The sequence below is a fragment of the Sus scrofa genome, chromosome 2, assembly GCF_054392235.1.
Source record: "Sus scrofa isolate SSC_HxYL_T2T_F1_AM1 chromosome 2, Sscrofa_HxYL_maternal_Yorkshire_Landrace_v2.0, whole genome shotgun sequence".
In the NCBI taxonomy this organism is placed as follows: Eukaryota; Metazoa; Chordata; class Mammalia; order Artiodactyla; family Suidae; genus Sus; species Sus scrofa.
The window spans coordinates 11,739,601-11,761,546 of NC_139384.1; the positions used below are offsets into that span (position 1 = coordinate 11,739,601).

The following is a 21,946-nucleotide window of genomic DNA, read 5'->3' on the forward strand; positions in this document are numbered from 1 at the left end:
CTGCTAAGTGGATGTAATGACTTAGCGCACGGATTTGTTGGGAGGCATGAAAGCAAGAATGAGGTAGTCGGTGCCGTAAACACTGCAAGCGCCCAGTAAATGTGAAGGCAATGATGACGGTATTTTCCAGGTTACGGTTGCGGGTAGAGAAGTGGCGGAAGGTAGTGAGCTGTTCAGTCTGCCATATGAACTCCTGCTTTCGCAGCTAATACCCCGCGGAGGAAACTCGCCACCCTGCCGCCTCCATCTGGGGAGAGACCCTTGACTGGATGGAGAGCCGAGATAGCCCGGGCGTGACCCCAGTCACCAGGCCGGAACCCAAGGCCAGAGTCTCTATCTTCGTCCGTTTCCACCCGGGACTCTCTGCTGGGTGGACCGGTGCGAACGCAACTTCCGGCCAGAGCCGTTTCCGGCGCGGTTGCAGAACGCCGCTCTGGTTCCCTGGGTCGAAGTGACCGCCGCGGTCGCCGTGGGGAGCTTGGCGTGGTCGCACGCGTGTTATCATGTGGCGGCTGCTGGCTCGCGCCTGCGCGCCCCTCTTGCGAGCGCCTTTGTCAGGTCAGAAGTCCCGTGGTCCCTCTAGGCCTTGCCTCCCGCCCGCACCCTCCGCCCCATTCGTGTATTCTCGTACAAAGACTTTTCACGCACTGGAGCACCGGGAGGGCACTGCCGCCTCTCTCGCCTAAGATTCTTGCAAAATGGTCCCAGCCTTCGCGCAACCTGGAGTTGGCGCCCAGCGTCCCCAGTTGTTCTCTTTTGGGGGACCAGAGCCTGTGAGCCACTTTAATGGAATCCGCGTCCCAAACCCACGAGACACACCCCAGTCCGAAGCATCTTTGACCCAGAGTGTACCGGGCCCTGGCTTTGTGGCCTTGGTCATTTAACTTGATCTGTCTTTGTAGATTCTTGGGCAGCCCCGTCCGCCACTGCTGGCTTCAAGACGCTGCTCCCGGTGCCAACTTTTGAAGGTGAGAGCTTATCTGTTTTCAAGTTCGTAAGCCTTTTTAGTGATGGAACCCAGCTGAGAGTAGGTGAAGAAGGGGAGTGTTCAGAGTTCTCTCGTGGTTCAGCGGGTTAAGGATCCGGCATTGTCACTGCTGTGGCTCTGGTTACAGCTGTGGCACAGGTTCGATCTCTGGCCCACGAATTTCCACATACTGTGGGTGTGGCCAAAAAAAAAAAAAATAGTGTTCTTGTGCCCCCTCTCCCAGTCACCAATTCAGTAAATATGTATTAAGAGCCTGCTACATTCCAGGAGTGTTCTAAACGCTTCTAGAACAAAAGAGACACCCCCCCCCCTCCCCGCAAAGGCCCCTGCTTTTAAGGAGCAAACGTTTAATGGAATTTCTCCCCAATAGTATTTTACTCGTGAGTGGCCCACAGCCTACCTCTCAGCTAGAGCTAATTGGCCTCAAATTTAGACTTATGATGTTTTTTTTTCCAAATGAGGTTACATACATCATTCATTAACAGCATTAAAAGAAAAGCATTTGTAAAAAAAAAAAAGGCAATTGTTAATATAACAGTTAAGGTAAGCCCCCCATTTGGTAAATCTGACTCTTTCTCTTTCTTTTCTTTCCTCTTTTTCTCTCTCGGCTGCACCCATGGCATATAGAAGTTCCCCTGGCAAGAGACTGAATCTGAGCTGCAGTTATCCTTAGCCCACTGTGCTGGGAGCAAACCTGCACTGCCACAGAGTGGCTCTTTAACCCACCATTGCCACTGTGGAAACTCTGGGGGGTTTGGGTTTTTTGTTTTTGTTTTTGTTTTTGTTTTTAATATATTGGAAATCTCAGGAAAATGAAAGGAGCCTGGTTCTCTGCGGGCCTTATCTTCTACATATAATTGTGAAACTACTACAAGCACTGGAGTACATATGAGCTTGGAGGCAGGGGAAAGCATTACTAAGTTTTTCTGTAGTTCTCATATAGAAATAACAGGTGCAGTTTCTGTAGCTTTAAGGTCTCTTGTTTTATACTTGACTCCATCAAAGAGCCATGATTGTTTACTATAGCAATGCTTTAAATGACTTACAAGTTACTTTTTTTTTTCCATATTGTCAAATTGCCAGACATGATAAAGACAGAGCATGTCTGGCCTATCTTTCAGCCCACCTGCCTTTACCCAGCAAGCTGCTGCATATCGTGCAGGTCTCAACATGAAAAGCCTCTGAATATATAAGGTAAAAAGCACTGATTGAGTACTAGGTTGGACATTCCCGGTAAGAATGTGGCAGAACTGGAGAACTTAGATATTTTCATGTACAGTAGGAGTGTTCTTTCCTCTACCTCCATGATATCCAAAGAGGCAGTGTGATAGTTTTTTTTCTTAAGTCTTGTACTGTCTGGCCCTGCTGTTTTAACTGGATGGCCCAGACCAAATTATTAAACTTCTCTCAGCCTGAAGTTCCACTTTTATAAGATGGAGATTAAAAATACTACCTGCCAAGAGTTCCCATCGTGATTCAACGGAACCGAATCTGACTAGCATCCATGAGGACACAGGGAATCCCTGGCCTTGCTCAGTGGGTTAAGAATCTGGCATTGCTGTGAGCTGTGGTATAGGTCACAGATGCAGCTCACATCTCTCATTCCTGTGGCTGTGGTATAGGCCAGCAGCTGTAGCTCCAATTCAACCCCTAGCCTGGGAAACTCCATGTGCCATGGGTGCGGCCCTAAAAAGCAAATAAATAAAATAAAAATAAAAATACTATCTGCCTGGAGTTCCCACTATGGCATGGTGGGTTAAGAATCCAACTGCAGTGGCTTGGATCACTATGGAAGTGTGTGTTCCATCCCTGGCCCAGCACAGTGGGTCAAAAGATCTGGCATTGCCACAGCTGCAGCTCAGAGTCAGTCCCTGGCCCAGAACTTCCATATACCATGGGTGCAGCCATTTAAAAAAAAAATACTACCTGCCTAATGTTTCTTGATCTGGCTAAATTATGTGGGTGTGTTTAACGGTGGTCATTTTGTGATAATTAACAATTTTTTTAATTAAAAAGGAAGTCCTAAAATAGTACCAAGGCTCTAAAGTTGTTTTAAAGATTAGATGAGATAATGCACATAAAGCAGCTCATTCCAGCACTTTGTACAGTCACCAAAAAAAAAAAAAAAGTTACCTAATGTTATTTTGTGACAGTCTCATATCTCTATTCCTTTTTTTTAGCATCAGGCACAGAGGAGGCATTTAATAAAAGAGTTTTTGTTTGAAGATTAAAACTTTGCTATCTTACAAGGCTCAAAAATGTTTGTATCTACCACTGTCATAGCCAAAAGATTCCAGTGTCAGTGAACGAGTCCACAAGATAATCTGACACATTTTTGGAATTGCTGAATGGTAACTTTAAGACTTTGACCTGATTGTCATCCATCTTCTAGGAAGAAAATGAATCCCTCGAGATGTGTAGTTTGACTTATTCTTGGTCTATTCTCCTTTTAGATGTTGCCATTCCTGAAAAGCCGAAGCTTAGATTTGTTGAAAGGGTACCACTTGTGCCGAAAGTGAGAAGAGAACGTAAAAACCTGAGTGACATACGGGGACCTTCCACTGAAGCCACTGAGTTCACAGAAGGCCGCTTTGCAATCTTGGTGAGTTCAGGGTCAGGCGGCTACAGGATTGAAACCAGGGATTAAAAAAGACTCATTGAGTTCATCTTAGTCTCTTCCTCCACAGGTTTTATTAGAACTGCCACCAGTTGCTCTTTGAACTGATATGCAGTACCCAACAAACGTTTGAGTTATAAATGGTTTTTGTTTTATATGATATATAACATAATGTAATAATGAAAATAATGTAAAAACAGGGGAAGGAAGAGGCCACCTAATGATCATAATAATAATAATAATACCCCATAAGCAGACCGTGAGATCTAAGCCTCTGGGCAAAATAAAACTGCCCATGATTCAGTATGTGGGACAGTATGTAGTATGTTTCCTTACTCATCAGGTAGTTTCTGTGAAGGCTTGATGTCAGTAGCTACACATACGGCTGTGGACCAGGATTTATCTTCCATCAGGCAGCCAGAGTGGTGTTTTAAAGTCCCCTCCCGCAGCCTGCACAAGAGCCTGCCATCCTCTCACAATATCAGTCCGTTCCATTCCCTCTACTCCAGCCTCACCGGCTTCTGCGCAGACTCACCAAGCCAGTTGCTGCACCAAAACCTTCACCTGTGCCTGAAACACTCAGATCTGTTTTCCTTTGGCTGGTTCGTACCATTCTGGCCTCAGCTATAAATGTCACCTCCTCAAAGGAGTCTTCTCTGGCTGTCCAGTGAAGCAAGTCCACTCTTGTTCCCATCTACCACTGAGGCTTTTCCTCCATGGCACTTATGAAACTTAGGTCAGTTTTACTTTCATGTGTATCAGTGACGGCACAGATACCATGAGAGACACGAGAGTAGAGGCCACGAAGGCAGCCTCAATCCCATGTGTTTCTGTTTCTTCCATTTACCTTTAGGCGCTGGGTGGCGGTTACCTCCACTGGGGGCATTTTGAAATGATGCGCCTGACAATCAACCGCTCTATGGACCCCAAGAACATGTTTGCCTTGTGGCGGGTACCAGCCCCTTTCAAGCCCATCACCCGCAAGGGCATGGGACAGCGGATGGGGGGCGGCAAAGGTGCCATCGATCACTACGTGACTCCTGTGAAGGCCGGCCGCCTCATCGTAGAGATGGGCGGGCGTTGTGAATTCAAAGAGGTACAGGGTTTCCTCGACCTGGTTGCCCACAAGTTGCCCTTCCCCGCGAAGGCTGTGAGCCGTGAGACTCTAGAAAAGATGCGGAAAGATCAAGAGGAACGAGAACGGAACAACCAAAACCCCTGGACCTTTGAGCGCATCGCCACTGCCAACATGCTGGGGATACGGAAAGTGCTGAGCCCCTACGACCTGACCCACAAGGGGCGGTACTGGGGCAAGTTCTATACTCCTGAGCGTGTGTAGTGAGGACATGACGAGGACAGATATCAGGCTGTTAAGAGAGGGAATCTACCTCTTTATTCCTCTCAGCCAGTCCTTAAAGTCTCTGGGTAGCTCTGATGTCATAACCAAGGAGCAGCATATGATAGATGTTTTCTGAAAAACTGTACATTATCTGTCGTTTTTATTATTAAAGTACATTATATTTATGTTAAAGTTTGAGTATCACCTCAAGATATACCTCTCGGAGTTCCCGTCGTGGTGCAGCAGAAATGAATCCAACTAGGAACCATGAAGTTGTGGGTTCAGTCCCTGGCCTTGCTCAGTGGGTTAAGGATCCGGTATTGCCATAAGCTGTGATGTAGGTCACAGATGCAGCTCAGATCTGGCGATGCTGTGGCATACGCCAGCAGCTGTAGTTCCAATTAGACCCCTAGCCTGGGAACCTCCATATGCCGTGGGTGTGGCCCTAAAAATAAATAATTTGACAAAAAAGATATACCTCTCATTGGTCACTCAGTCCCTTAAATGATTAAGGACCAGGCCTGATGGACTTTGAGAAGCCCTGGTTCTCCCCAGCTAGAAGATGTATGTCTTCAAGGCTGAAGCAAACGTTTGCATCTCCCATCTCTGATGCAAGTCGGACTGGATATCTGTATGCCTTTTATATATGCACACTTCAGAAGCTAGTTTCTATGACATTTTGCTAGTTACAAACTTAATATTTCTAGGAAAGCAAAGAAAGCAACAGTACATGAGTTAATTCCACATATTTATTTATGCCCAGTGACCCATCTTCTCCCAGTCTTGGAAGGGGGGGTTGTTGGACAGTATGGCAAGGAACACACCATTCCCTTTTAGCAAAAGGAACTGATAAAAACAACAGCAGAATTGTGTGGTCTTTCCTAGGCCTGACATCCTGAGGGCGGGGAGTGTTTGGCTCTGTCTTTGTCCCTGAAGGTCTTAGCACAGCACAGGCGCCACACGCACTCAGGCCCTTACTGCCGAATGAACAAGGGCCCCGTGTGAGTCAAGCCCCATGGGTCCTGCTCCCTGTTGGCTTTTTTCAAAAGCAAGCTGCTTTTCAGTGCTCGCCAGCAGTGGCTTCTATCCTGTATTCAAACTAAAGGAACTACAGACAGAAATAGTACATGATTTGCTTTGAAAGTGGGTAGAAAACAGGGCACTGACTAAAATGTCAGGGTGTCCTATCCCACTTTCTTAAAAAGTAAGATCTCTGGCAAAGTAATTTACCAAAAGGACCAAGTTTATGCCACTGTGTGGTCCTCAAGAACTGTACACTGTGATTTTTAATGTATCTTAGTGAACCTCTTGTAATAAAACTAATCACTAAATTGCATTAGAACACATCTGACCTTGAAATGGGGACAGTGTTTGCAACAGTTTCTTGTACATGTTACTGGTCAACAAAGTCAGTTTCAGCTGATAGCAAAAACCAAAAGTGAAGCAAGTGACTGCATTATTTCACCTTCTAACCGAATGTCATCACCTCTTCTGGTTGTGGTCCTTACAGCTTGGTACTGATGACTGTTGGGTGTGTTCAGCTACAGCATAAGACAGTTTTGTTTGGGGTCCACATTTAGTTACTGAACCACAGTCCTGGGGCAGCCCATCTCTGCAGAGCAAGAGGCTGGAGACAGAACTCTCTCCCACCTCCCGTAGAAAAAGGACTTCAAGTGGATGCAGTAGTAATGGGGGGGCCTGTGTCTTTTTGCATAGATGGATCAACCCCTTCCCAGGCCTTTTTATGCCACCTCCTACTAACAGATCCTTTTCTGTTGATGCCTTAAAGGGTTTCAGAGTCAAATCCAATGACTCATCCATAGAAAGCAGAGCTTAATTACAGGTAAGTGAGTTGACAGATCCTTGAGCAGCTGGAAGTGGCAGGCACTGTGCTAAGCACGGGGCAGGGGGCCTCACTGGACACTCTGCCTTAGAGCCTAACAGACACTGAAGAAGAAAGGAGATGGGGGGTTGGTCTAAGGTGAGACCTAGATGAGCATAAGGAACTAGTGCCCGGATGCTGCTGATGAACGGGTGTGTGCGCTTCAGTACCTGCCTCACAGCCGTGAGGGCAGTGCGGGCTCTGAGCTTATTCTCTAAACAGTACCTATTATGCTTTGTCCTCCAACATCTCCCTAACCAGCCACACAGTGCTGTTCCTGCACCCCTGCCTGCCCCCGTTCCACAGTTTCATGAATCTCCCTTTGCACAACTTTTAGCCAGTAGATGGTGGAGGTTCTGTGTCATAAGAGGTTTCTTAATGGAAAGAGGAAGAGCCGGTGAGGAATCTGCAGTGGAGATATGATGGCACCACAGAGGTGGAAGAAGGGTTAAAAATGCCAGGTGAGGATCCATCTGTGAGGGCTGAAGGGATAACAGAAACGGAGGGGAAAAGTCATAGATTATACAGCAGCATGTGCCAGGCCAGGAGCACAAAGCCCTCCTTCTACAGGGGTTAGGGACCACTCATGAGGCTGGAAACAGCTGGCCTAACCTGTAAGGGAAGTTTATTGACTTTGGGTTCACTGTGTGGCCCTCCTTCAAAGAGCTCAGGGTGATCCTAATGCAATAAGGGATTCTTTCTCCTCCATGTGCCAAGGCCCAGGTGTCACCGCAGGAAATCAACATCCTTATACCAAGCATCCAGGGCTAAACCTTCTGCTCTTAGACCTAGTTGTGGACAGACTGCTGGCTTCTGTCTCCCCATCTACCTAGTACCAACTCACTCACCACATTTTTCTCTCTGTGAACCTTTATCTACTTCCACACCCAGTCCCACCCAGATTGGGGCACCTGGCGACAGAGGAGTCAAGGAAGTGAAAACAGGCCTGACCCTCCCTCCCGCAGACGGCTCACCTTCTATTTTCAGGCAAATATGCCCCCAATGGTGGAAGCTAAGATGATCGCAAGGATCACGCAGCAGATCATGATCATGATCTTCTTCTGCTCACCCAGACAAGGAAAGAAAAAGCCCGTGAGAAGCAACATCACTGCAGAGAGCGTTCCACAGGAAGGGAGGCAGGGGTGGGCCTGGGCGTGGAAGTGGATGTGGAGGGAAAGGGAGATGGATCTGGCTTCTGGAACCCGGAATGCTGATGGAAACGTTACTTCTCCGTGAGAGACTCGGAAATCAGATCAACAGCGATCTCAGAGGTGCTTGGTGTGTCCTTCTGCCCTCCAGATACCATCACAGCAGGCTGAGTTCCCTCTGGGGCCAGAAACTCTCAAGAGAGCAAACCCGAGCTGGGGGAGCGGCAGGGGGGCACTAGAAACCTAAGATTCAAATACTGCTACTCTGTATTCTTAAACCATTTTCAAAACTTACAAGTTCAATCCATCTGAGTTAGCCTATGGTTTAAAAAAAAAAAAAAAAAAAAATTCCGAAACCTAAACAAATACCACCATAGGGTGGCAGTCAGTCACTAAGTGTTTTACCCGGAAATGGAGCCAGAGCTGTTTCACAATCAATATAAAGTCATTTATTTTTAAATTAGCAATAAAATAATCAAGTTTACATTAAAAAAAAAATACAAATGACAAAAAACCCTTCACTTGTTGTATTCCAAACTGTAAGCCCCAGGCCTCGATCTCCGGAGAGCAAAGGGCTATGAGTAGAGCTTGTCTGCCCTCTTTCCTGGAGCCAGGCCCTGGTCAGACATCATAGCCATGGGCCAGAGGGGGTCCCCTTGGCTCTGTCTGAACGCTGGACAATGAATGGGAGTGAGGAGCCTCTGTAAAGGAAGCCCAGGGGCCGGGCCTGGACGGGGGTGCTCGCCCTGTCCTAGGAAATATAAACCAGGGAGGTTAGCCAAGACCAGCTGGGAATCTAAGGGGCTCACCACCAGCTGAGCGCAGTCTCTACACTTGAAAGTTTCCTGGCTGTTGTTTGCTCTGTGATGGGGGGGCAGGTGGGGAAGGGGTGGCAACAAAGAATCTGCCAAGCTCTTCAACCTGGTAGAGCTGCTGGGTAGTCCTGGGCCTCCCCCAGGTGACTCAGTTCTGGAGATAGGACATCCCAAAGGTCACAGGAATGACAGCAAATTGCTGCGGGATGTTCTCAGGACAAGCCAAACCCAGGCAGCACGTGGGGAGAGCCGCCAAGATTGTCACACCTTCTGTCTGCTAAGCAGAAAAACCTAAAGGGGATCACCCCAGCCCCCTATGACTCTCCTAGAGCTCGTGCAGAAAACAGTGGGTTTCTCCGTGACGCGGGAAGATCATACTTCTACTCATTCATTGGCAGGTAAGTGAATGTCTCTTCCCTATTTTTCAGCTCAAATTAGTTTGTTTAGGTTATAATACCTTCTATTGCCAGTTTCCTACTTCCTGAGAGACACATGCATATGTGTACATGTCTCACACACACAATTATAAATGTACCATTTGGAGCACGTGAACTGACTGAATTACTTGCACCAGTCAGAAACATTTCCAGAGCCTGAGACTCAAGCACCTTGTCTCTGGACTCATGTTAAATGCCTGGTTATTTGGGGCCTCAAGGCGATGCCTTCACGAAGCGTCATTCTAACAGTCAACAGCCAGTTCCCAAGATGGACACATGGAAACAATATTCCCAGCCCTTCAAGCAGTAAAGTCAGATGACTTCATGACGGTGGCGCCCCTTTGAGTAAACATTCGGCCATACAACGTGGAGATGGAAGTTGGCCGTCTAGCTGAACACAGTAAGAGCTTAATTACAAACAAGTAAGCTTCTAAGACTAAAACGACATCTGCCAGCCCCTCCTATTTTCAGGACAGGGTCAACAAGTCGTGAAGACTGGGGTCCTGTCAGGTAGAAGACTCAGGACCAAGCCTGACTGGTGCCCAACTTGGAAGAAGCCTTTTGCTTTGTTAAAGATATCCTCTTTTAAAAAAAAAAAAAAAAATTGCAATTCTGGGGAGAAGAATACTCCATGAGGTAGAAAATTCAGCACCTGGGGGAGGTCCCAGATAGGCTCTCCAAGGTGCAAGGCATGATTTGACACATCAGAGGGAAGAAAGAGAAGCTGGGTTGGTCCATATAGTCCAGGAGAGGGTGCTTCAGAGCCAGTGGGGCAGGAGAAGGGTTGTATCGGTAGCTCAGATTCCTCCAGGGCTAGATGGTCTGCTGGGTCGAGGATGGTTACAAGGAAACAAAGGAACGGGTCCCACTCTCTCTCTCAGGAAAGCCATGCACACTCCGTTCCCAACTGAAGACAACAAGGGTGGCCCCACAAGGCTGGAGTGAAATCAGGCTCTAAAAGAGGCGGGGGAGGAGGAGCTGTCAGTGCCCAGGGTGATGGTGAAGAGCAGGAAGACTCAGCCACACGGCTAGAAGGTGGAGAGGAAAGCTCAGAAATAACTGCAAAAAGAGAACAATGGAAAAGTCAGCAGGGACCCTGAGAAATCCAACAGGCATACCCATGACAGGACCTGGAAGTAGGTACCCCCACTGCTCCAGAAACAGAATGCCCTGTTACAAGAGGGGGGAAAGAGGACAATCTCCGGACCTGTCACAGCCCCTCCTGTGGGCTGTCATGTTCCCTTGGGAGGACTCGGCAGTGAGGAGGCACAATCGCTGATGGAAAACACCTGTTCTCCCTGTGGGACCCCCCCCCATCCGCACCTCTCGAATACAAGTGTCAGGAGCTTTCTGGTACCTGAATCATCTCCTCCTTACTCCCCTATCCACCACTTGTCTCAGAAGGCAGAAAGGCACAGCAAAAGGATACGAAAAAGTTCAGGGGTCTTGTTACGGCTGCTCTGCCTTGTGAGCTGCACAGACTTTGGGCAAGTTTCTAACCTTGCCGAGCTTCGCAGAGCTTCCCCATTGAAGATGGGGATGCTGTAGGGCATCCTGGAGCAGTAGCTGGTGCACCACCAGGGAGCATAAACCAGGATCTCTTCCTTCCCCCACCCTGTGCGGAAACGTCTCTCCCTCAGGTCACTTGGTGGGAGAGCTGAGTCCAGACCTAGGTATCAGTCAGGCTGGACCCCTTTAGGGAATAAGAAAGACACTGTGGAAGTGACCCAACATGGGCTTGATGACTTAGCATCTTAAAGACCAGGTCAGTCAACTAAAAACAATGAATTAACCAGCCTCTTTATTTTAAAGAATGATTCATCCACATCCTGAATTCCTGGAATTAGAAATGGTGAGAGGCACTACACCATGACTGAAGATATCTTTTATCCAAGGATATGGATAGATATTGACTATTAGACCTTTTCTTTTTTTTTTTTTTTTTCTGGTTGTGCCCAGAGCATACATAAGTTCCCAGGCCAGGGATCAAACCCACGCCACAGCAGCAACCCAAGCCACAGCAGTGACAGCACCACCGGGGAACTCCTCTTAGACCTTTTCTTAACGTTAACATTTTTTCCAATGGGATAATTAAGAGTCAGAATAAAACTCTACAAGGAGGAAAAAAAAAAAAAAATCAAGGACTAGAGCCCAAATGCCAGGGGGTGGGGAGAGACCATCAATTAAATGCCAGGGGGAAAAAAAGAACCTACCAATTAATTACCTATGAGAAATCAATCACCTTACTGCCACTTACGTCTCAAGAAGAAGTTAAAATGTGTAGGGTGATAATAATCTTGACTTTCAGACCCTCTAGGTGACAGGGGGAGGAGGAAGCAGAAAAGGCAAAAATAAAGTGAAGGTAGAGTTATGGCTTCAAGTCTTTATACCTATTACCTCAGTGACCCAACTTCTATGAAATTGTAATAAAGAGAAAACAGAAATCAGAAAATATAAGTTGGTCACGCTGTTAGTCATAGCAAAATAACCACCCTCCAACACTGGGGACACGTTAAATAATTGAGAGTATATTCCCAATTTTGTGTGTTGAAAAGTGAGATTTACAGAGAGATGTTAGTGAGGTGGAATGATGCTTATGATTTTGTAACTGGGAACCAAACACAGGTAACATCGTCTGAATGATGTTAACCCAGTCTGAGTGTGTGCACATGCCAGAAGGTTATCAGCAATAATATTAAAAGTTCATTCTGTTCACCTTTTCTGTATTTTACAGGTCTTTTTTTTTTTTAACAATACATACTATGTTTTATTCAGAAGAATAATACTTAAGAAGTCACAGGAGACTTCACAGTCCCAATAACTAGACGGTTCCCACCATGCTACTGCTGCATACATGAAATCCTGATGCAGTGGTCAGCTCTATTCTTTTTTAAAGAAATTCATATCTTAAAAATTTTTTTGGCCATGTCCATGGCCTGTGAAGTCTCTGGGCAAGGGATCGAACCCGTGTCACAGCTGTAACCAGAGCTACAGCAGTGAAAATGCCAGATCTTTAACCTACTGAGCCACCAGGGAACTCCCATAACCTAAATTTTAAAGTCATTATTCTCTAAGCCTCTCTAGACTTTGGAGACAAGATAAATGGCTATCTTGTTTCACAAAGAGAAGCTAAGATGTAGAAAGAACATCCCTAGATCCACTATTAGCTGTGTGTTCAAACCTGACCCTGTTACTTCTCTGCAAGCCTGAGCATTTTCATCTGTAAAATGGGGATGATAATAGGGCCTGTCTCTAAGGTGTTGTGAGGATTCAATGATGTATGTACAGCTCAAGCCTCTAAAATGTTAGCTACTCTGGTGGTTCAAGATCCAACCCGTAATCCACAAACAAAACCCTACCCACCCCCATCAGAGCTTCATTTACACTGATCAGAAAAGGAAGGCAAAGCTCAGCATCCCCCAAAGCCAGCAAGCACTCAGAAGACAAAGCCCAGATCCCAGGCATAGAGTGTACCCAACTTAGGAGCAGGCTTGCTGGGGAAGAGGAGTGGAAGTGAGGTGCTCAGAGAACGAGGACCAATGATGAAGCCCATTACAAGACAGAGTGAGGACAGAACCCACGGGAGAGGAACCACCGAGACTCCGCCCACACGCCGCAGCCAGGACCCGAGAATAGATGTTACGGAGCTGAAAAACGCACGAGTGCTGAAAGCTTTAGTGAGCGCAGTGTGCCCAAGGGTGACCACGGGGGGAAGAAGCCGCCTGTGAGACCCCAGGCTGCCTTCTCAGGAGGGAGCGAATCCAGAGTCCCCAGGAACCTTCTACTTACTTACATTTCAGTGCAGCAGCCTCGCAGGCCGCCCTCACTTCAGCCCCACGGAAAGTCCGATAATCAATGCTAAAATGCCCAGCAACACAACCACTACCACAATGATAATTATCAATTTCTGGAGAGAGGGATAAAAGAAACAAAAAACAAGTCATTATTGCAAACAACCGAAAAGCCATAAGTCATCCCAAACCCAGGTTCTCTCGCCTCTTCCTAGGAGGCATCTTAGCCATCCAAGTAAAAAGCCAGTATCTCTACATAAAAACAGTCCATTCGGACAGTTTATGTTCCTTCAATTACGTCAAGATTAGCAATGCCAGCAGGTGAAAAAATGGAGTTTCCATCACTCTCGGCTCACACTGCTGCCTTGCTTTTGTGGACAGATGTAAGAGCAATGATCACGGGGTTGCCGAGCTGCAACAGGTCCAGATATACAGTGACCAGTTTTTCCTTTTCAAGGAATGTAAAGACATTTTTGAGAAAGTCCTAATTTCAAACTTCTATCCATCTCTCCTCCAAAGTACACAAGGACTGACAGGAGATCAGAATGCATGACCGCAGTCCTGTTGTGAACCAGCCTGCATTCATCGCGTAAAATAACCTCCCAGCTCCCTAGATACCTGCCCCAACCACAGGTCAAGTCAGAAGACAAAGAAAGACAGAAGCACAAAAATATCAGAGCCCAAGAGAAACAGGCAAAAGAGATCAGACTCAAAAGGCAATCACCACCAGAGCTGGCTCCCACAGTCACTGGGTAGAGGAGCTGAGAAGTCCTCAAGACACGGGGGCACCAGAACTAGAGGTGGGAGGGGGCTGCAGAGACAGGATGGTGTGACGGAAAAAGCTGGATTGGAATCTGCATCTGAATCCCGGTTCCTATGCTTACTAGGTGGCCTGAAGCCTATTACTTAACCTCTGATGCCCAACTGTTTTATCTATAAAATAGAAATGACAGGTGCTCCTAAGACATGAGATAATGTTTACATAGCAATGGCACCCCCTGGGTTCACAGTAGAGAAAGAGACAGATGGGCAGGGCTTGGGCACTGGAGTGGAAGGCAATGAAGAGGTTGCTGAAGAGCAGAGGAGTCAAGTGTAACATGTGAAAGGATCACCAGCTCTGTGCCGGGGCTGAGCAGCAACACGGGCCAGTGACGCCTCCACCCCATAGCGCTGCCTTCCAGTGTGGGGTCCTGGGTAGGGCGCCTGAGAGCCAGATCCATACGAGGCACACCCGGGAAGGAAGGGCAGCTATTCTCTAGGGAAGGCTGACGGGGGCTTTTGGATGAGGCCAGGACAGAGGGAAGGTGTGGACTCAGGGACACTGGTAGGGAACGACCAGAGAGAGGACAAGCTGTTGGTCCAGCCGAGACCAAGGGCTCACCCTCCGAGCTTCACTCTGATACTTGACAGCCTTTTTGGTATCCGCCACGGCCCGCTCCACGAAGCCCACTGACTGGTCCATGTTGTTCTCAATACGGTCAATCATGGCTCCCTTCCCCCGGATACGAGAGGTGGCAGAAGCAGGAAGAGAGATGGGGAGAGAGAGGAGCAGGGTGGGGAGGAGAGAGAGAGAGAGAGAGAGAGAGCAAGAGACAGCACACACAATGGATCCTCTTCTCCAAAGGCAGCGCCAGAGTCTCACCTTGCGGGCCTGACCCTGGTACTTCACGGCTCTTTTCGTTTCCTCCCGAGCCTTCTCCACGTGGTCCACTGTGTGCATGACATTCAACTCTATGTTATCTAACATCTCACCCTGCAAAGAACAGACACTCGTCACACCTGGGAAACCCACCTGAGGATGGTCCTACTCAGGTGAGAAAGCAGTTCTCCTTCTTTTCAGCGCCAAGAGGAGCATCTGGAAACTTCACTGTGCAGCCTTCCACAGGACCAACTATCACATCTTCCCCGTGACCCTTGACTACCTGTGATGCCCAGGCCGTGGGAGTTGTCCCAGAAACATTCACTCAATTACTTCTCCGAGACAGCACAGCCCCGGGCAGCTGGGGCACACTGTCTAGAGGCTTGGTATGTTCTTTTTTTTAACATGAACTATGTAAGGAAAGAAGCCAAGAAAAGTATATCTCATGTTCTTAGGGCATTACCAAGATGCTGACCTCTTCCTGGTGATTCAGACCTGAACCAAGTTCATTCAGCCTGAACTGAGTGTGTTCACTTCTAGAGAATAGTGCCCAGCACACAGCAGATGCTCAATAAATAACTGAGGTGGGAACAGCTGTGGTTTCTCTAAGATAATTCCAGGCCCCACAACTGACAAACATTGGTTTTTACCAGTTATCTGGTTAAGAGACAGAGGTCTCTTAATAAGATTCCCAACCATTTCTCAGCTATTACTTCCTGACCGGAGAGTTGGTTTCTCCAACTGATTTTCTTCGCATCTTAGGCTGGGAATTCCCTTCACTGACCCAGACCTTCCGAACCCAACCCATGGCTTTATGGGAGTCTTTAAACAGGGAAAGGCACTTACCACCACTCGAATCTCAAACCAGTCCCTCGGCAAGGCAGTGTGGGGAGAAAAAAGAAGAGTGGGAATGGAGGGATGGAGAAGTGGTCTCTGAGGCCAGAGGGAGTGGAGGAAAGGCCCCAGAGCCCAGACCAGGGAATTGATGTCAAAACCAGCCAGGTAGTGCTCAGGCTTCAGTTGGGTTTCCTTCTACAAAGAAAACAGCTTTCCAGCCTTTCCAGGTGGCAGAGCCTGGAAATAGTGCCACCAAACCACAGCACCGTGGCGTATTTAACTGCATCATAAGAACCAGGAGCCATGCGACTGACACCACCATGCAGGGGACAGAGCCTTCCATCCCTGAACCAGAACCAAACAGGCCAGCAACCTAAGCACTGGAAGTGTTTCCAGTTTTCCTGCAAATATTCTTTTGCTCTTTCTTCATTTACCGTGTGGTCTGCTCTTGTTCCTTAGCAAAAAGCATCCAAAATTTTGGAAAAACACATACAGGAGAAGAAACAAAAATGGCAAAACAGGGAGTTCCAGTTGTGGCACAGTGGTTAACAAATCCGACTAGGAACCATGAGGTTGCAGGTTCGATCCCTGGCCTTGCTCAGTGGGTTAAGGATCTGGTGTTGCCGTGAGCTGTGGTGTAGCTCGCAGATGCAGCTCGGATCCCGTGTTGCTGTGGCTCTGGCGTAGGCCAGCGGCAACAGCTCCGATTAGACCTCTAGCCTGGGAACCCCCATATGCCACGGGAGTGGCCCTAGAAAAGGCAAAAAGACAAAAAAAAAAAAAAAAAAAAAAAAAAGCAAAGCATAAAAACCTGTTAAACCTAACTTCTCATTGTGAACCTGGGAAAAGACCCTATGTATCCATGTCACCAGTGAAATAGTTCCTATCAGGAGGTTGTTTTAAGGCATCATTAAGAACCTGTATTTCTAACTTAAAAAAAAAAAAAAAAAAAAAAAAAACAGCAATCCTGAGGCTGGAGGAAACCAGGTACTTGGCAGAGCACAGCAAACCCCATATTAAGTAGAAGTGATTTCCGAGCCAAAGTAACAGGCTCGAAGGACAAAGTTGTGATTGTTGGAAGTGTCAGCACCCAAGTTCATTCCTTTCCCGGCCACACTGGAATTCTCTGATTCCACTGCAAATTCCTAATGATTCTCCAGCCCCACCCGGTTTTCCAGGAGGCCCCTCCTCAGGCTTTGCAGGAGACCCAGGGCTTCCGCCCTCCCTGCCTATGCTGGTACCCCGGGCATTACCTGGTTCTCCACCAGCATGGCAATGTCCATGAACATGTCGTGAAGCTCCTTGATGCTGCTCTCCAGCCTCACAATGTCCTTGTGCCGCCCCTCGATCTCGCTGAGGGCTTGCTTGGAAATCTGAGAGTCGATGATCTACGACGGTCCACACAGAGACCTTCAGCCCCCACCCCAGCAGGGCTCCCTCCTCCCCGCCCCCTGCCCTGCATCACTCACCCCCGAGGTGAAGATGGCAGGGTTCCCACTCTCCAGCATCTCCTCCAGCTCCTCATCCGTTGTCTTCTTGCCAGCTTTATAACAAAAGAAGCAGAGCACACCATTTCAAAAGTTCCCCCCAAGTGGGAATCACACCAACCTCATCATAAAGACCAAGGCCTTTGCAACACTCCAAGGGCCTCCCGACTCGCCTTTCTCCTGAGTTCTCCCCTAACCCAGTCCATCCCTAACAGGATCAGCAATTCCCTTCCTGAAGCACAAGTCTGATCACATTCCCTCCAGCTCAGAATGCGTACTGGCCCCTTGACTACGCCACAGAGAACAAGGTCCTCAGGAGGAGGAGCCCATGCTGCCTGGGTGACCCCCCCCCCTCCATCCGTCCTGATCTCACCCTGCTGCCCAAATGCGCCCCGTCCCCAGGCCCGGGACAGCCGCCCCTCCTGACCACATGTGCTCTGTCCTGGCTGCGCCTTTGTTTATACAATTCCTGCACCCAAACCACATCCCGCCCTGCCCTCCACACAGCTGATTCCTAAAGGGTCGGCTTTATTGATTTCTTGATTCCTCACGGCAACTAGCATCCTTCTTTGCTGTCAACAGGCAGCAAGAGATGTCGTGAGCTCAGAAGAGGGCAGCTGGGTAGCAGATGTTTCCCTCCATGTAGGAGGAAACGCCGGTTCCCATGGCAACCGAACACTGGTGCCTGATGACCTGGAGCCACCCTCCAGCCTGAGACACCACGTCCAGGATGTGCCAGTGCTGTAAGGCCTCTCTTCGGCTTGGGCACAAAACAGAAGGCAGAGGCCACCCACGGAGCTGCTCCCTCTCCTCCAGCCTCACAATCTGGGACGGACAAGTGCGTGGCAGGAAAGGGGAAGGGGCACAGGCCAAACTTCAAACACGCACTGATCTCCAGCTGCCGCTGGATCCGCCCTTTGCTGCGTTCACGGAAGTCCACCTGCGCCTCGTTGTATTTGGTCATCACCTCCACAAACTTGCGGGAGAGGACGGAGTGCTGTGGGGACAAGGTCAAAGGCCGTGAGCCCCCGGGGGGAGAGGGAGACAGAAGGTCCACGACTTACAGAACCCCACCCCCACACAGCCTCCTCTATGGCAGCACCGGGCTTGTCATAGCTGCACCCTCAGCATACGGAAGTTCCCCAGCTCTGAGTGAAACAGGAGCTGCCAGCCTATGGCACAGCCACAGCCACAGGGGATCCAAGCTGCATCTGGGACCAACACCACAGCTTGTGGCAAAAGCCAGATCCTTAACTCACTGAGCGCGGCCAGGGATCAAACCTGCATCCTCACGGGTTCTTAACCTGCTGGGTCACGATGGGAACTGTGAGACTCAACTTTTTGGTTTTCTAACCTTACACCACTGGGAGAGCCGGCTGACCCTTCCAAAGCATGCGTTCAGTATTTGTTTACCTGCCTTGATGAACTCGTGAAGTAACTGTGAGACCAAAGGAGACCTCTTTGTGAATCTCAGAGGCCCTGCTCTCTAAAGCTGCGGACTCACCTCCTACATCCAAAGGTCCTTGGGCTCATACGCAGACTCATCTCCCCAACTTTTCTTGCATCCAACTCAAGGCATTCACTCAACGGCCCTGGGGCCTAAACTCCTATCTTTATCATTTTGATTCTTTGCCCACCTCTCAGCATCAAGCCCTACTCGTTTTTCCTTTGCAAAAATCATCCATATCTACAGTGCTTTCAATCCCATGATCACCGTGCAAATTCAGACCAAAACCACTGCAAAAACCCAACTAGAGACCCACCCACCTCTTGCCTCTTCCCCATGCCAATCCGCTTTCATATGGATACCAGACTATCTTCCTAATAGACTGCAACCTGAAGTTACATGCAGGCTACTCAGTCAAATGCAACGCCCTAGACGGTAGTCACAGGCCTTTGGAATATGGCGCTGTGTTCTCTACTGAAACTCAATATTCACTATTCCAAGACAAACTTTTTACTCTAGTCAGACTGTTCTCTTCATGTCTGCCCCCCCACCCCTACCACTTCCAACACACACACACACACACACACACACACACACACACACACATACACACACACACCCCCACACACACACCACTTTTGCCCCCATGCCTCTAAGGAGAATCTCTTCCTGGGCCTGTACATGGTGGCACTCTTTTTACTTTTTTGTTGTGGCCAAAGATCAAACCCACAACCTCATGCACACTATGTTGGGTTCTTAACCCACTGAGCCACAAGGGGAACTCCCACAGTGGCACTCTTGCCCATCCATGGCCCAGCCGCCTCTGGGCACCCCAGCTCTCCCCGAGCTCATCTGAGGCTGAGGGCATGTGCGTTTCAGCATGTCTTTCTACATGGCTTTCCTGGGGGTCTTGTGTCAAGTTTCCTTGTGCCACTTGAACATCGTGCTATTTCTTCAAGGACAAGGATCATGTGTCTGATGACCACCAAACAGGACAAATGATGACCAACAATCTTCGGAAGGAACACTTTAGTTTCCTCAGCTGTAAACCAGGGAGGCACGCTCAACCCTAAGCTGCCTCTGGGAGCCTCAGAGGCCTCCATAGAGGAGAGTGTGAGAGGGGCCACCAGGGCCAGACTCGACCCCGTCCCCTACTTCAACCTGGGCAGCTCTCCTCTACCAGCTCTTCAAACTGAATTCCAAACAAGAGCTGTTTTGTTTTTTTGTTTTTTTTTAAGACTCCACTGCTAGAAAAGAGAACCCCCCTACATGATGGTGGGAATGTAAATTCATGCAGCCACTACGGAAAACAGTATGGAGGTTCCTTTAAAAACTAAATATACAACTACCATATAACCCAGCCATCCCATTCGTGGGCATCTATCTGGACAAAACTAATTCAAAAGGATACATGCATGCCTATGTTCAGAGCAATGCTATTTATAATAACCAAGACAGGGAAGTAACAGATGAACAGGTGAAGAAGTGGTATGTATACATACCATGAAACACTACTCAGCCATGAAAAGGAATGAAAATGAAATAATACCATTTGCAACAACATGGATGGAACTAGAGATTATCATACTAAGTAAGTCAGACAAAGACAAATATTATATGATATCACTTATAGGTGGATTCTAAAAAATAATACAAATGAACAGATTCACAGATATAGAAAACAAACTTATAATTACCAAAGGGAAAGGGAGGGGGATAAATTAAGAGTCTGGGATTAACAGATACACACTGCTGTATATGAAATAAACAACAAGGATTTACTGTACAGCAGGGGAACTATATTCAATATCTTATAATAACCTATAATGAAAAAGAATCTGAGAAATATATACATATCTCCCAGGATACTCACCCCAACCAACCACACCTTACTACCTTTTTTTTTTTTTTGGTATTTTTAGGGTCACACTTGCAGCATATGGAGGTTCCCAGGCTAGCGGCTGAATTTGTTTCTCTGAGCCATGATGAGAACACCTACCCCACTAATTTAAAACACTCAACTGCCCCCCCACCCCATTAAGTCTGAAGAGCCTCTTTTTTTTTTTTTTTTTGGTCTTTTTTGCCATTTCTTGGGCCACTCCCGCAGCATATGGAGGTTCTAAGGTTAGGGGTCAAATCGGAGCTGTAGCCACCAGCCTACACCAGGGACACAGCAACGTGAGATCTGCACCACATCTGCAACCTACACCAAAACTCATGGCAACACGGGATCCTTAACCCACTGAGCGAGGCCAGGGATCAAACCTACCTCCTCATAGATACTAGTCAGATGCGTTTCCACTGCGCCCCAACGGAAACTCCTCAATAAAAAGTTTTATAAATAAAAATAAATAGATTAAAAAGCTAGGAAAAAATAAATAAAAAAAAGATCGGACTAGATGATCGTTAGACCAGGGAAACTCTCACCTGGGATTTCCGAATCCGAAGGTCTGCTGACGACCGGACCTCGTCTTCTTCGATATGCCTCTCCATGCCTGGGTGGGAGAGAAGGGCGTTCTAGCAAGGCATCTGCTGCTCTCTGCCAGGACACGCGCTGCACAATGCAACCCTGACTCTCATTCTCACACCTGGGCCAGGAGACATGACAGCAGGCAGGCCCCGTCTCGGAAGGCCAGCTCCCTCGTGAGCCACCAGACGCACACTCCACGCCTTTCCCAGGCACACGCCTTCCTCAGCTACATCTCAGCTCAGGGGTCAGCCACTCGGGTCTCTGTCATCAAGAGACATGGGCTCAAATCCTTGCCCCGCCACCTACTAGCCGTCTACCTCTGGAAAAGCCACTTAACCTGTGTTCCCATTCTCTCATCTGTAAGATGGAATAAAGAGCAGTGCCCCTCTCTGGCGATTCTGATGTGGAAATGAAAGGAGGATGCCCACTGAGGGCTTGGCACATGATCAGTGCTACAGATGGAAGCTGCCACTAGCGACCTCCACCTCCACCCCCGTGAAAACAGGTAGCGCCGTCTGCTTTGGCTGAGAACTGATTACTTAGGCTGAGCAATGCCACTTTCATACTCTGACCAACAGCAAGCACTCGTCACCAAACACAATGGGGCAAGAATGCAAATGACTTATGACTTCTGGGCCCCAGGGGAACCAACTCTATGAGAGTGGCTTCACTGAGGAATGCCCTAAGCCAAGGGGTGGGGGTGGTGGAAATGGAGGGTGAGACACCTGGTCCCCAAGAAATATCTGTAAACAACCTCTCCGGCATCCATAGATAACCAACACCACTATTCATGTGTCTGTAGGAGCCGAAGAATCGGGACCAGGAGGAAAAAAGTTGACGGACTAAGTTTAAGGACCAAGTCACACAAATATTCAGCACACTTTCATTCCCGCCTCCAAACTTCCACTCCGGACTTCTCCAGCCACAGTCATGACCCAAGAGCAGACAGAATTTCTGGGGCTAGAATAGGTCTATTCCAGGGACAGTGCCCAGACCACGAACAAAGATGGCACAGGAGTTCCCGTCGTGGCGCAGTGGTTAACGAATCC

At 48.2% G+C, this 21,946-nt stretch overlaps 2 protein-coding genes across 16 annotated transcripts in view; one reads left to right on the forward strand and one right to left on the reverse strand.

Annotated features, from left to right (window-relative positions):
- The first annotated feature begins 390 nt into the window (after nucleotides 1-390).
- Nucleotides 391-5,136, forward strand: MRPL16 (mitochondrial ribosomal protein L16). Its single transcript, NM_001244967.1, has 4 exons — nucleotides 391-558; nucleotides 903-968; nucleotides 3,442-3,590; nucleotides 4,459-5,136. Exons 1-4 carry the CDS (start codon nucleotides 504-506, stop codon nucleotides 4,942-4,944), a joined length of 756 nt encoding a protein of 251 aa, NP_001231896.1. The 5' UTR covers nucleotides 391-503; the 3' UTR covers nucleotides 4,945-5,136.
- A 539-nt stretch (nucleotides 5,137-5,675) lies between these two features.
- The window catches only part of STX3 (syntaxin 3), a 44,752-nt gene continuing 28,481 nt past the window's right edge, over nucleotides 5,676-21,946 (reverse strand). For 2 of the 15 annotated variants that reach the window (XM_021082982.2, XM_085011031.1), the window contains exons 5-11: nucleotides 20,855-20,922; nucleotides 17,869-17,977; nucleotides 16,963-17,036; nucleotides 16,747-16,881; nucleotides 14,660-14,770; nucleotides 13,020-13,133; nucleotides 8,401-10,180 (exon numbers count right to left, since the gene is read on the reverse strand). In XM_021082982.2, the coding sequence (XP_020938641.1) occupies nucleotides 13,050-13,133; nucleotides 14,660-14,770; nucleotides 16,747-16,881; nucleotides 16,963-17,036; nucleotides 17,869-17,977; nucleotides 20,855-20,922 (581 nt within the window). In that variant the 3' untranslated portion in view covers nucleotides 8,401-10,180; nucleotides 13,020-13,049. Of the gene's footprint in view, nucleotides 7,309-7,800; nucleotides 7,888-8,400; nucleotides 10,286-13,015; nucleotides 13,134-14,398; nucleotides 14,510-14,659; nucleotides 14,771-16,746; nucleotides 16,882-16,962; nucleotides 17,037-17,868; nucleotides 17,978-20,854; nucleotides 20,923-21,946 lie in introns of those variants that run through there. The other 13 variants (XM_021082980.2, XM_085011029.1, XM_021082984.2 and 10 more) reach the window with 9 other exon arrangements.